The sequence below is a fragment of the Cupressus sempervirens genome, chromosome 10, assembly GCF_028749045.1.
Source record: "Cupressus sempervirens isolate cs-2001-9-10 chromosome 10, ASM2874904v1, whole genome shotgun sequence".
Taxonomy (NCBI): Eukaryota; Viridiplantae; Streptophyta; class Pinopsida; order Cupressales; family Cupressaceae; genus Cupressus; species Cupressus sempervirens.
In genome coordinates this window covers 617,689,381-617,702,659 of record NC_143127.1, presented here as the reverse complement: position 1 = coordinate 617,702,659, position 13,279 = coordinate 617,689,381, and the positions used below count along the sequence as shown (strand labels likewise).

Below are 13,279 nucleotides of genomic sequence, written 5' to 3'. Positions count from 1 at the left end.
TTACAACTCATATGTCAAGTTTCATTCATCAAAGAGAGATTCGTAGATGGTTCAAACGAATTCTCAAAAGATTCATTAACCTCTCACAACAACTCAAATTTCCTTTGTTCATGCAAAGGTATTTGTTTGATCTTTTCATTAAACTTATATTACGCACATCTTGCAATCTGTGTATTTTAAATTCAGATCATTTGGTGAATCCATCACAACATGGTCTACTCCCTCTAAATCAATATGATCGAGATCACCAAAGGTTGACTAAATTATATCCTCTAACCGCTCCCTCTCTTTCAAGGTTGCCTTCTAATGAAATGTTAGGGTCCCTCTAAATCTTAATCTCCCTCTTCCGGTAATAACATTCTTGGAAAAGATCAAGGCAAATAATTCTTATGTATAATAAATAAGAGAGAGACTAGTGAATAGGCAATTGGAATGCTCAAGGAAAATAAATACTTATCAACATCCGTGATTGTCCTTGTCATCACCGATGTGGTATATAACATTGAATTTCTTTCACCCTTCTTATTGTATTGATCTCATAAAATATCAATCATTTCTTAAATAAACATTTTATATAACTTTAAGAAATTCACAATGTTCTACGCATGTGCAATCACATAGGAATAGGAACAGTCTCTACACTTGTTCTTGATTGATTACGTCCAATAAGAAATCATGTTGATTACTTATGACATATATCAATTAATTCCATTTAGCTTTCATAATCTTTTAAAGTAATAATATCAAAAACTCAATTTATTCTATATATATGTATATAATATGGTATCAAATACACAATTAATTGTGTATTTGATACTATATTATAATATAAATAGAACTTAATGTACATCTCCATGTGTAGAAGAATGATATAAGGAAAGCATTAAGTGCACATTACCTGAATTTATCTTATTATAAGTGGGGCTACGCTGTTTTAAGGTTATGAGGATCACCGACCTTATAATTCCAAAAATTGAATAATACTTACTTTTGTGGGATATGTGCTATGCGTACTGCCGTATTATATCATACATGTGGCTGGCAACATAAACATCTACTGCGGTTTCCATAATCACATTCTTTGACTGATTGGGTGAATTTCTTTTCTCTCTTTACAAATTCAATCAACTGCTATGTGTTTTATGTGTAGTTATAAAGAGGAATCTCCATTTCACAATGCTTATAAGTCATGCAAAGCGATTCATTGAATATGTTTCTGACTGTAGGATGTTTGTGATAACGAGATTGTACTTGACATCTAGCACTTTTGTTTATGAGAAAAGACTTGAAAAACTGTTGGTAAACATATTGTCCTTTTGATTTAACTCTTAAACGCCCAAATTTAGGAACAACATTTGGTTACAATAGTTGGAAAGTTCTTCTAAAATGACTAACTTCCCTCTTAATTCCTAGGTACAGCTCCCTATTGCATTGTGATTTGCAATGAATTATGTTCGCTTCTAAATCTAAAACGGGGTGTGTTCTTAACCCGAGAACAGGAGATAAACCAAGTTACAACTGAACAAGAACTAACTTAGGAAAAAGTTGGTATTTTAAGATTAGTTAAGTCTATGAATTCACACATCTTATGAACATGCAAGGCTTAATGATTCAATAATGCATGCTAACTGTAACTAAACTAATATCAGTAGGAAACTAACTACAGAGACTGAAAGACTAACTTGAAAGAAAACACAAAAGGGATTTCTCTTGAACCTATGATAACAATACTATTATCTTCGGTTTGCTGCTTTGAAATAGGGGAGTGAAACTCTGCTCATTCCTTGATTAAATTCAGACGAAAGAGAAAACAGGGAACTAACATAAAATAGAATGGAACATAAAATAATTGACACAAATATCATTCAATTATCTCTGCAACATCAAGTATTTCACACAAAAAATTAGCCGACCTTTTATTAATCTTTCAATCTCGTACATATAGGATTCCGAGATGACCATTACAAAAGAAACTTAAATCGGTACATCTCAGAAATGACAAATGGCAAGGAGCCAATTTGTCCATCACAATCATTACATCAAAATATGAAAGGGCCGGAACATGAATCACTTAGCCTTCTTTCCCTTTTCTGACTTTTCCTTATAGGCCTTGGTGGTGACAATGATTGGAATCAATTCCTCATGCCTATGAACGTGTACATTAGTGTATCTTAAGAACCATTTAGAATGCTCTCTGGCTAAATCTTTGATAACATTTAACCGATCTTGTATCTCCTCCATGGCCACGTGTACACATCCACCAAGCTTTTGGAGCTTGGAAACTCTATTCTAGTGATCAAATGATATCCCCATCAAACTATCTATGTAATTGGAGAAGTTCTTTTGCATGACGGCTACTCCATTGGTTCCCTTTCCTTGTCCACTAGTCTAGGAATCCGTATGTAGACCTCTTAGGAGTTCATAGTCTCTGTCTTGATCCATTTACACTTTCGCTTCTATTTCTTTAAGTCGTTCCTTTGCCGCCAGGATCATCTCAGACTTGAATTGCATGCTTTGGAGCCACTCAAATAAAGGCTCATCTCCTTTAGGCAAGATCTTTGCTTCCACAGCCTCCTTAGCTTTCATATGGATAATCATCTTTAGTAAAGAGACACAATCTTCACTCTTAACTTTCTCTGCTGTCAAGGTAGCTCTATTTGCTGAAATGTTATCCTTCTCTGTTCCAAGCCTCAGTATTGCATTGCCAATTTGTTCTATAATAACGAGTCCCTCTAACTTGATTTTCCTGATCCACTCTCTATCGAATTGCCTGAAATGTTTATCTTCGTGGAGCTAAGAGATGAGTGCTTGGACATAGGTAGCAGTAGGATCACTAGTGATTGACATTCCAGAGATGCTTTCCAACAGGGTGACCAATTGCCTGATGAAGCCGTTAAGTTCATGGATTTCCGCCTCCATTCTGACTTTTGATAATTTAAGGCTTTCAAGCTGTCCCTCTATTACCTTCCATAAGCCAACCTTGGTGTCATGTCTGACCTCCTTGAGATCCACAGAATGTAGGGAAAAATCATCTACAGACATATCTTCAATTCTTCCTTCTTTAGTGGGCTTTGCAATTTCCATCGTCAGGTGCCCTATTTCAGGATCTTGTCCAAGAATGGACAAGGTCTTCTACTTTTTGACTTTGCTCAGTGCTGATCCAAATTGGATAGCCGGAGATAAAATCACTTTGTTAGGAGCTCCTTCATCTCTCTTCTTTCTTTTTGTGTCCAAGGTGTTCTCCAGCCATGAATCTATGCCGATCACCTTGGAAGCAGTCCCAAGAGCGTTTATACTAAACATCTTTCTCTTGATCAGAGTGAGTGTTTTTGTAGCCGAAGAGAAAGGATTTTTCGGGGCCTGTGAGATTAGCTTTGAAGAATCCGGGCCCTTCTCTGCCTCTAAAGTCTTCTTTGTCGCCTCATCAGATTTAGTCTACTCACTCTCACTACTTCCACCATCTCCTAGATCCACTACTTGCACTTGGGAATTACTTGGAAGGAGAAGTGCAACACTTATAGATGGGATTGGACTGCTATGAGGCGAGATGGTAAGAGTGACTGCACTATCCTTTAATTCCTTCACCCTCTTCTTCTTAGCCTTTGTTGGAGTTTCGATCATTGGAAGGGAGCCGTACTGACAAGTTCTAGCTAGGGGAATGCTTTTGTCGGGAGGTTGATCATCTCCGTCTGATGGTTGAGCTGGACCTTGGGTAATGGCCAAAGTTGCACCTGGTGTACCACCTTGGGAGGCTTGAGTAGATGTGCAACCTTTGGGGAGGCTTGAGCAGATGTGCATTTGCTCCGACTCCTAGCTATTGTCCATTTGATCCATTTTCCAGTCCTTTTGTAGATTCGAGCCATCATTGTATCTAGCTCTTCCTCAGAATCTTCATAAGGCTCCAAGCTTATTGGAGTGCCTCTTAGCTTAGTCAGGTAAGTATTGCTATACATGTTTTGACCATCATCCTCCACTCCTTCCTCATCAATATTGAATTTGTACTTTTTCACCTAATCAACTATTAGTTTGGCGAAAGCACGATCACGACTCTCGAATTCGTCCTTGCAATCAGCCCAGTAGTCCTCAATGGTGGTAATGTGCTTGATTACACTTCCGATTTGCAAAACATCCCTTGCGTACCCATTCGGATCGAACGTGGGCCTCATGACTTCGTACATCTCCAATTTATACTCTATTTCAAACACCCTCAACATGTTCCTAGCATCCGAACGGGTGTCATAGCTGAAAGCCCCCACCTTCATGGGAAATTCGTACCCTTTCTTTTTCAGACTCCCACTCAACACGTTCACTTGAATAGCTTGCCACATGATCTCAATCAGCACGATTATATCACTGGGATATCTTGGTAGCTTCAAGGGGAAACCATCGAAAGTTGCAAGATGGAAATAAGAAAAGGATGAGAATTGGGTGAAATAACTCCCAAATTGGTTGATGGCTGCCATGGCTTCAGGATTGAATCTCCTTTCTAGACATCCCTGTAGCTTCTTGCAAATCCTCATAGTGAATGCATCATTAACCTTTACATATTTTGCATAGCTATTTTCCAACTGTAAGCATGGATAATACTCATAAGATTTCACATCATCAGGAAAATTTTCCACTGTTGGGAGGCCTGGCCATAGTTGTAATGAGGCGAACATATAGATGAGGAAAGAGGACATATAGAATGTATTGTAGAACTTTGTAGCACAGAGAGCATTGGACAAAATTTCGCTTACCTCATGAGCCCAATCAATAAATTGGGTGTCAGAGCAGACGACTTGCACTAAGAATAAATATTGCTTAGTGAAATAAAAAGTTTCTACCTCACCTTTCAATCTATGTAGGACCAAGATATTAATGATCTCTGGTTTTAGGTTGGTTCCAAACATGGTCATAGGAACCTTACTCTTGGCACTCCGTGGTTTTTGGAACCATGTTTGCATGATTTCTTTCCTCCAGATCATCTTCTTTGCCAAGAACTTAGAAACGACTTCTCTGAAGGTAAAGTCTAAAAATTCCTCTTGTTTTGATACTCGCAGGCAATTCACCACAGTTTGCTTGTCGATTGAAATCAACACTGTGTTATTTGGTAGTACAATCTGCCTTGTCTCTGGGTTGTAATGGTGTATACATTTGTAGATTAATTCCGGGGCCTGAACTGCAACCAGAAAACCAGCTGCCTTGACCAACCCACATCGTTAGAGCTTCTCAGTGATGGGATGAATCAACTTAGAGTTCACTCTCTTTTGAAAATCCTCCATGTCGTAGAAACGAAGAGATGTATCTGTGAATTCTCCAATTGGGATTTGATTCCTTTCAACCCATTGAAACCCGCAAATCTGGTTGCCATTGTTTTGAGAACGAGATTTGAATTAAGAAAGTGAAAGGAATGGCTATTGGAACAGATACTAGCCTTTTGAAAAAGTTATGCACATTAACAGAATAGCAGTTCAAAGAAAAACAAACGGTAGTTAATCAACTGCTTATGTTTCCATAAATATGGGAGCCTTGATTCATCCGTTGATCTTCAGAATTCGTGCCAAACGAATGAATTGAAGGAGAGATCCGTTGAAACAGTAAATGCGAGGGTTTAACGAATATCTAGGGGTCTTTTCATTATTCCATTGGCTCAACGGTAACTTTCTATCTCCCCATAACTTACTTTCCCATTTTCCTTTAAGTTTCGGGAAGTTACCAGTAGAGTACTTCGTGGGAGAATGTCCACTAAGTTGAATTCTGATCATTAACTCTTTTTCGTAATCATTAGATTTTTTCTGTTATCATTTTGAAACATTTTATGCACAAATTGCAGATCCAACCTGGTTACTGGCTTGATTTTCTTTGGAATTCAGGAAACTGTCTTCATGGGTTGAAAACCTGCCGAGGAGAAGACAATTTGTGTTTCTTTGCCAACTTTTCCTTTTTAATTGACCTTTAGACCATTGTCCTTTTTGGGATTGGCAATGTCTAAGTGAGGTGTGAAGATTCTGTAGGAACTCACTTATCATTTCTTTTCACTCTAAATTGCCTTTTCATAAAACCAACTTCATGGGTTGAAAACCCGCCGAGGAGAAGTTCGTTCTAAGTTTTCTGTCGGAGACGATTATGAGAGCCAATATGAATCTTAACATTTTTTGAAATCATAATCGCAAAGTAAGCATTGATTTGCCACGGGATACCTTGCTATTTTCGTGTTTTTGATCCATGTGTGTCATTTTAGTGCCTTTTGTAGGAAATCATTTTCATGGGTTGGAAACCCGCCAAGGAGAAGACAATTACCGAATTTTTGCAAGCTTCTGTTTCTTTTGAAAAAGTGATAGGCCGAAAGCGAATGTAACTTGTAATTGATCACTGCACGAGTAACATGAATCTCCATCGGACCAGGCACTAACCTAACCTACCTGTAAGATCACTTCGACAAAAATGAAGAACCACCCAGCTATGAAATGGGGAGATGGGGAAAAGGAGAAATCTGATGGAGACTCGTTCCACCTAAGAGGGATTAGACCCAGACTCAACCACAACTAAGAACTCAATCATCTTACTAGAATGCAAGTATTCACTTTTGCTAATCGGTTAGAGGATGAAGAGTGGGGCAACAAAAACAAAGCTTTGGGATGTATTTGACATATTTATGCTCTCAATCTATCTAATGGATATAATAAATTTGAGGGGTGTTATAATAGCTAAGAAGGTCACTTGGGTTTGAGTATTTGGCTTTGACAAAGCTGAGGAACTTGTTTCTCACGGTCTCCCCTGTTTTCTTTTTTTTTTTAATATTGGTCATACTTCTAATTAAATTTGGTTCCTTTCTTTTCACAAATTTGGGCATATTTGAGGGAGCGAGAGTTGCTGTCTAGCCAGAAGTGACCAAAGTGGGCCAAAACTTGTGCAGGAGTAGCGATTGTGGCCGTGTCTGAATTCTGCACTGATATTAATAGGTGGGGCACTTTTGGTCGCCGCTACTATAGGTTATTTGAGCTCTTAATTCCTATCGTTATTTGAACTTCTATATATATATATACTTATATACATATATACTTATATATATATATATACATACACACACATATATACATATATACATATATACACATACATACATATATATACATGCATATACATACATACATACATACATACATACATACATACATACATAAATATATATATTTGCAGATAACATGCAGAGATACATATATTTAATATACATATTATATTGATTTACTTATAGGCTTCAATTCAATTGAAGCTATAATAGATATTATAGTCCTCCCATACCAAAAACTGCTTGTCCTCAAGCAATTTTTAAATCTGATTATATGAAACCTTCTTTAAGGAGCTTCTTCGGTTTGGATTCAGGTGCCAAGTAGATCTTATTGCCGTAGCAAATGATATCATCAATCACTTTGTACCATTCATCATGTATATAGACATCCATTAGTTGACATGCAAAAGTGTTCTTGGAGTACTCGACCAATGGATGGGCGCGCCAATCATCCAAGGAATGGGGTAAAGTGTTGACTGTCATGCTTTTACTTGCCACCACAGCATCAAAGTTAAATTTGGGGATCATATCATGTTTAAAAATGGCCTACATATTCTTGATTGTGATTTGCTTCAACCGTTTATTTGACATTTCTCTTAGCAACACCTTCTTGCCATTTGTCTCGAATGAAAAGTCCATCCTCTTGAAGCTTTGGGCATACTAATCAAGGGTCTCCATCCACAAGATGTGCAATATGGTATTAGTGTCAACCAAATCTATGACAAAGAAATCATTTGTCAAAGTATAGTTTCCCATGGAAATGTTGAGCCGTGGATCATGTGTGCAGGTAAACAAGGTTCCTCTGGTAACATTATCCTCAAATTCTCCATGCTCTACTACGTGCAAGCCCTTACTAGTGACCAATGATGAATTGATGTAATTGAGTGTAGCGCCAGTATCAATCATGACTGTGACACATTTCCCATGAAGTGTGCTACGGGCTCTGAAGATACTACTTCCAGCCATTGTAGTGAGCCTAGCAATGAAGCCTCCTTTTTGTACGAGGGCATTTATTCTCTCTACTTGGTTAATTTCTTCACCAGTTATTTTAGATACCTGTCCTTTGTCATCATTGTGAAACACCTCAATGTAATGAATCTTTCCCTTCCAAAGGCAACCGTGACCTGATGCCCATGACTCCTTGCACGTGAATAAAGCTTTTCCTTCGGAGCTCTTGCCGAGAATCTCTATCCAGTGGAGGTTTTTTCTGAATTGGCTCCTTCTCTTTATCTTCTTGTGGGGAAGGTGTTGGCGTAGCTATGTGGGTTTTTGAGGAAGATGCAGCCATGTCATGTACCTTCTCAAAAGCTTTGTTGAGTGTGCATGTGTTAAAACCCTTTGATCTATCCTCTCAAGGACTCCCTTGGCCCATCCATTAATAACACGATTCTATGTCTCTCAGAGATGTCTGTGACTAGCACTGATAGCTTTTGGAACTTTGTGATGTATTGTCTACCATATTTGTTTGCCTTCGTTGTGCCAGATCTTTGAATTCTAGTTTACGATCCTTCCGATCAAAACGCTCGATGAGTCTCTCAGTGGACTAAACGTAAGAGGTCACTTGGGCGTGACCGAGAGTGACCAATCTGTAGTGTCATCACTCTTGCACCACTGCTTCCAAATGGAGTGTTATGAACTTAATTGCTTCCCTTCTGGGCATCGGGTTGAGCTGAAAATAGGTGCCTACCTTTAGAACCCATGCTTGTGCAGTGATGGCTCCAGATCCATCAAATGGTGATAATTTACTTTTTCGATCTTTCTCCTGAGATCATCATTAAAATAACCACGATTTCACCCCCCTGAATATCTCATTCTTAGATTAACACAATTTTTGCAGGATATATCACCTTCCATATTCATGTTTCTCCAATCTTCTTGAAGTTATTCTTGTGTTTCTTGAAAAGTGGGCTCTCTTTCTTTGTGTGGTGCTTTTGTCCTTGGAAGGAAGATGGGTATCGAAGGTCGAGACCGAGAGGGTTGAGGGTTTTTCCTTCCCGTAATAGAGTCATCGCTATGGCCATTTTGTTCTCTTGTTGTCTTTCCCTTGGCCAATTTTCGTAATGTTTCTTGCATAATCCTTTGGATTACTTTGATTCGCATTTGGTTTCTGTTGAGCTCTGTTAAAAGATTCATGTATTCTGTTATAGGATCTTGGGGATTCGTCATTCTACCAACAAGGTGATCTCGCCTTCTTCTTCGGGTATATATTTGCGTTTACTTCCACTGGCTGTCAAAAGCACTGGCTCTGATACCATTGTAATGTTCTCGTCCAGGTGTGAGGTTGGCGTACCGGGATGTCAGCGTATTGGTGTACCAAGGTTGGCATACTGGAAGGTTGGAGTATTAAGGTTGGCATACCGGGATGTTAGCGTATTGGTGTACCAAGGTTGGCATACTGGAAGGTTGGAGTATTAAGGTTGGCATACTAAGGATGGCATTCCAAGGTTGGCGTACTGGGAGGTTGAAGATTCACGGAGGGTGTTGCATGAAGATTGGAAAGAGAATACAAACTTATATGCAAAATAATATTAGAACACCAAATTCATTAAATAAATGCCAAGTATGAATAGATATTAAATACATATAACCTCCAATTAATACTTGTAGACAAAGATGGTGATCCGATTTGCCAAATCTAAGCAAAGTATTAGAGGCAACAGAATAGGGTGAGGGTTGAATCCCACCGAAACTAGGAAACCAAGTAGGGAAGATCTTCCACTTCCAAAATGGCGAACGATCTAGACCTCCAATAGGAATTTGCAAATACAAAGAAATAATCCCTAAATCATTCCTACAACAACTAATTTGACAAACATATATACCTTGTCGGAGGAAAACTCCAGAGGGAGAAACAACATGCTGACACATGACACGACAAACACCTAAACCTACGAAAAATTAAAGATGGGCCCAAGATATACAAAAATCAATCGGGACCCCAAATAAAGTTATTAATTCTTTTAGTTTAATGATGGGGATATTACAAATGTTAGTGCAAAATGTCAACTTTTGGGCTAAGTTACACAAGAGGGGAGGTCATATTGACTTTGATGTACCCTTTGCAGATGTTCCTTTTAGCAGCGTCACTGATGGTTTCTTCAGGAGTGTCCAGCAGATATATGAAAGGATACAATCTATCAAAAGAGATGCCAATATAAGGAGTGTTCATGAAACATTCAGATGGTTGTGCTTATTTGTTTTAATATTATAGACTAGGATGCATACATTTATTTAATGCAATAGAGTCCATTTGATATCCGAGTTAAAAGTAACACTGGATGCTTCAACTTTGTAGCTTTCAGAACTCTGATAGAAGATGAAGTTATATCTCCAACAAGGTACATAGCAAGAGAACATGGCATACAATGTGGGTGAGGTTTGATGTTTGTACACTTTGGAACCCTTTGGTACAACTAGAAATTATATTCTGAATAAAGTCAATAGAAGAACAGGACAGGATTATGTAGCGGGATTTTAACTTTTTGAAGTAGCATTTTCAGTGTGATTGGGTCCTTGCATAAAATCATGCTAAGTAGTAGAACTCCATGATTGTGTACAATGGCCATCCTGGTGAGATTCTTGATGATCTATTCAAAGACAAAAGTACAGTTTTATTCTTGAAACTTCAAATTTAACATTTGAATGTGTTTCAAAGCTTGAGTGCTCTGTTGTTTGAACATTTAGCATAAATACTGCCGTCTCTTTCTTCTTTTATGTGTTTTTGTTATTCTGGTGCTTGGGAAAGGATGTGGTAGATTTTTAATTTTTTTGATCACAATTTATTTACATTTATGGATCTTTGTAGGCCACAACGGAGCTGGTAAAAGTACTACAATAGCAATGCTAGTTGGCCTTCTTCCTCCAACTTCTGGCGATGCCCTTGTATTTGGGAAGAGCATTCGGACTGACATGGTTGTGTATCGTGCTTTACTCCTTGTTTTTCTTATTTCACGTGTAACCAAAATTGATAAACCATTTGTTTTTCTTATAGTTGTAGATTCATTATGGGAGGGGAAATGAAGTAAATTTTTTGTGTAGTTACCTTTACTTTATCCTTATTCTAATGGTTGCACATCAGTAGTTAGCTGTGGGTAATGTGATTGTATGCTCAATACTGGACTAGCCTTCCAAACACCAATGCCTTCTTTGCTCTCTATATTGTAATGTCCATTAACTGATTGCCTATGACATATATGCACTATTCCTGTCACATTTGTGGCATTGAAACCACATGGTATTGCTCTCAAATACTCCTCCTGAACATCTCTTTCACTTGTTAACTGGTCTGGTCAGTGCAAGTCAGATCACACAGCATTGCAGCAGCTACTGGTTCGAAATTCAGAGTAGATTTGGGTTGAGCCCAGCAAGATTGAATGCAAATTTCTGCAGTTAGAATCTAGTCCTGTATTAACATGTTAAATTTTGAACATGCAGACCTTTAGTTTTAACTTTTGATATCTTTCTTCTTTGTTATTTGTCAGGAAAAAATACGGAAGCAGCTTGGAGTTTGTCCTCAACATGACATTCTCTTCCCTGAATTAACAGTAAGAGCTGTTTTAGACAATGGTTAAGTTTATTTATTTTATATAATACATGCTGTAATCTATTTAATTGATTAAATTAAAGTTGTTATTATATTGACTATACAGAGTATACACAAGCCTGTCTATTTGTCTTAGAGATATCTCTTAATCTTGAAGACAATCCTCGTGAGAAGTTTAGCATTCCTTAGAAGCAAAACCGCTAACCGCTAATCACTGCTTTCCTGCTATATTCTTTGTTCTGAAATTCTTCAGTCTGCCTCTTTGCATGAAATTCATTCATTTTAACTATTTCTCCTTTCCCCAACGTAACTGTCCATTTTCTTGAAATTCCTCTATTCTCCATCGCATGGGACAAAAACATAATATTTCTCTTTTTCTTATGTCATTGTTTAATATTATCAACATAAGAGAAATTATAAATGTTATTAAATGCTATTGTGGCCTTAGCATTTAATTAGATTTATAATATAACTCACAGGCTTAGGAGGGAGATTACAGGCTCCTTAATTTTCAGTGTTCTAGTCTACTTACTAATAGCTCTCATTTACTTCTTCAAGTCATTATTTACTCATTCTCTTATGGAAACATCATACAGAAATGTTGAGTGCCCTTCTCTAATACAGTGTGAAAAATCTGAATATACACACAAAGATAATATTTTACTTTTTATTATTCATCCATTCAATGCATAGTACAAATATAGAGTACGACTAATAATAGCTCCTATACATTTTGGTTGGTTGTTCAATCACTTTGATTATGTGCCTCCTAGTTCCACTCTCAAATCTCTATGTGAGTTGTTACTACAGTGCACACAGTATAACACTCACAATAATATAATATTAGCCTGTTTATCAACAACTTAATATTGACTTACATATATTCATTTTATAACACATTAATAAAGTATAAAACCCATGTGTACACTGATTTCTGACAAGAATCAGTCATTTTTCTCCAGTTGGTTTTATAGGGGAAGCCTTTCACCAAAGTCCCACAAGCTCAACATCTGAATTGTTAGTTATTAACTGCTTGCGCTTTTATATTTAATTTAGTTAATTTCTTCAATTTTAATGTGTTTCCATAGATAAAATGGAAATAGTTGTATGTTTATGAAGTTTTGTTTCCTAACAATCACTCTTTGCTTTAGTATGGTGAATTCAATGGTCTTCTTATTTTAAACTTGTCCATTTTGTGATTCTTTAATCATAAGCTATAACATGCCAGGTAAAGGAGCATCTAAAAATCTTTGGTATCTTGAAGGGTGTTGAGGACGATGTGTTGGAGATTGATGTCGATGAAATGATAAATGAAGTGAGTTCCTGGTTTGCATTGTCATATTCATTGCCTTGCAAAATTTTATAAACTAAATAGATAATCAATATGCTTTGACTCTGCTTTATTCTTATCCTTCGACATGCGTTAACATACATGCTTTTTTTTCTTTCCTAAATACAGAAGGTATAGGGGTACCGATAAACTGCAAAAGACCCATAATTTTGTAAAGAAGATAAACATGTAATGTTTCTGCAAATTCTGAACAATCAAACAGATATAATGGCTTTCTATCTTGCTGAAGATGGTCTTTAAAAATACTGGACGGTATATTAAGACTTCTTGTTGTGATATACAGTTCTGCAATCAAATATTTATATCTGCTATAATTTGTATGAGGAAATGAATG

General features: G+C 37.2%; 1 protein-coding gene across 5 annotated transcripts in view; it reads left to right on the top strand.

Annotated features, from left to right (window-relative positions):
- The window catches only part of ABCA1 (ATP-binding cassette A1), a 307,414-nt gene that overhangs the window by 122,838 nt on the left and 171,297 nt on the right, over positions 1-13,279 (top strand). For all 5 annotated transcript variants that reach the window (XM_089804610.1, XM_089804609.1, XM_089804613.1 and 2 more), the window contains 3 exons: positions 10,857-10,963; positions 11,533-11,595; positions 12,823-12,909. In XM_089804610.1, coding sequence (XP_089660736.1) covers positions 10,857-10,963; positions 11,533-11,595; positions 12,823-12,909 — 257 coding nt within the window. The remainder of the gene's footprint in view (positions 1-10,856; positions 10,964-11,532; positions 11,596-12,822; positions 12,910-13,279) is intronic.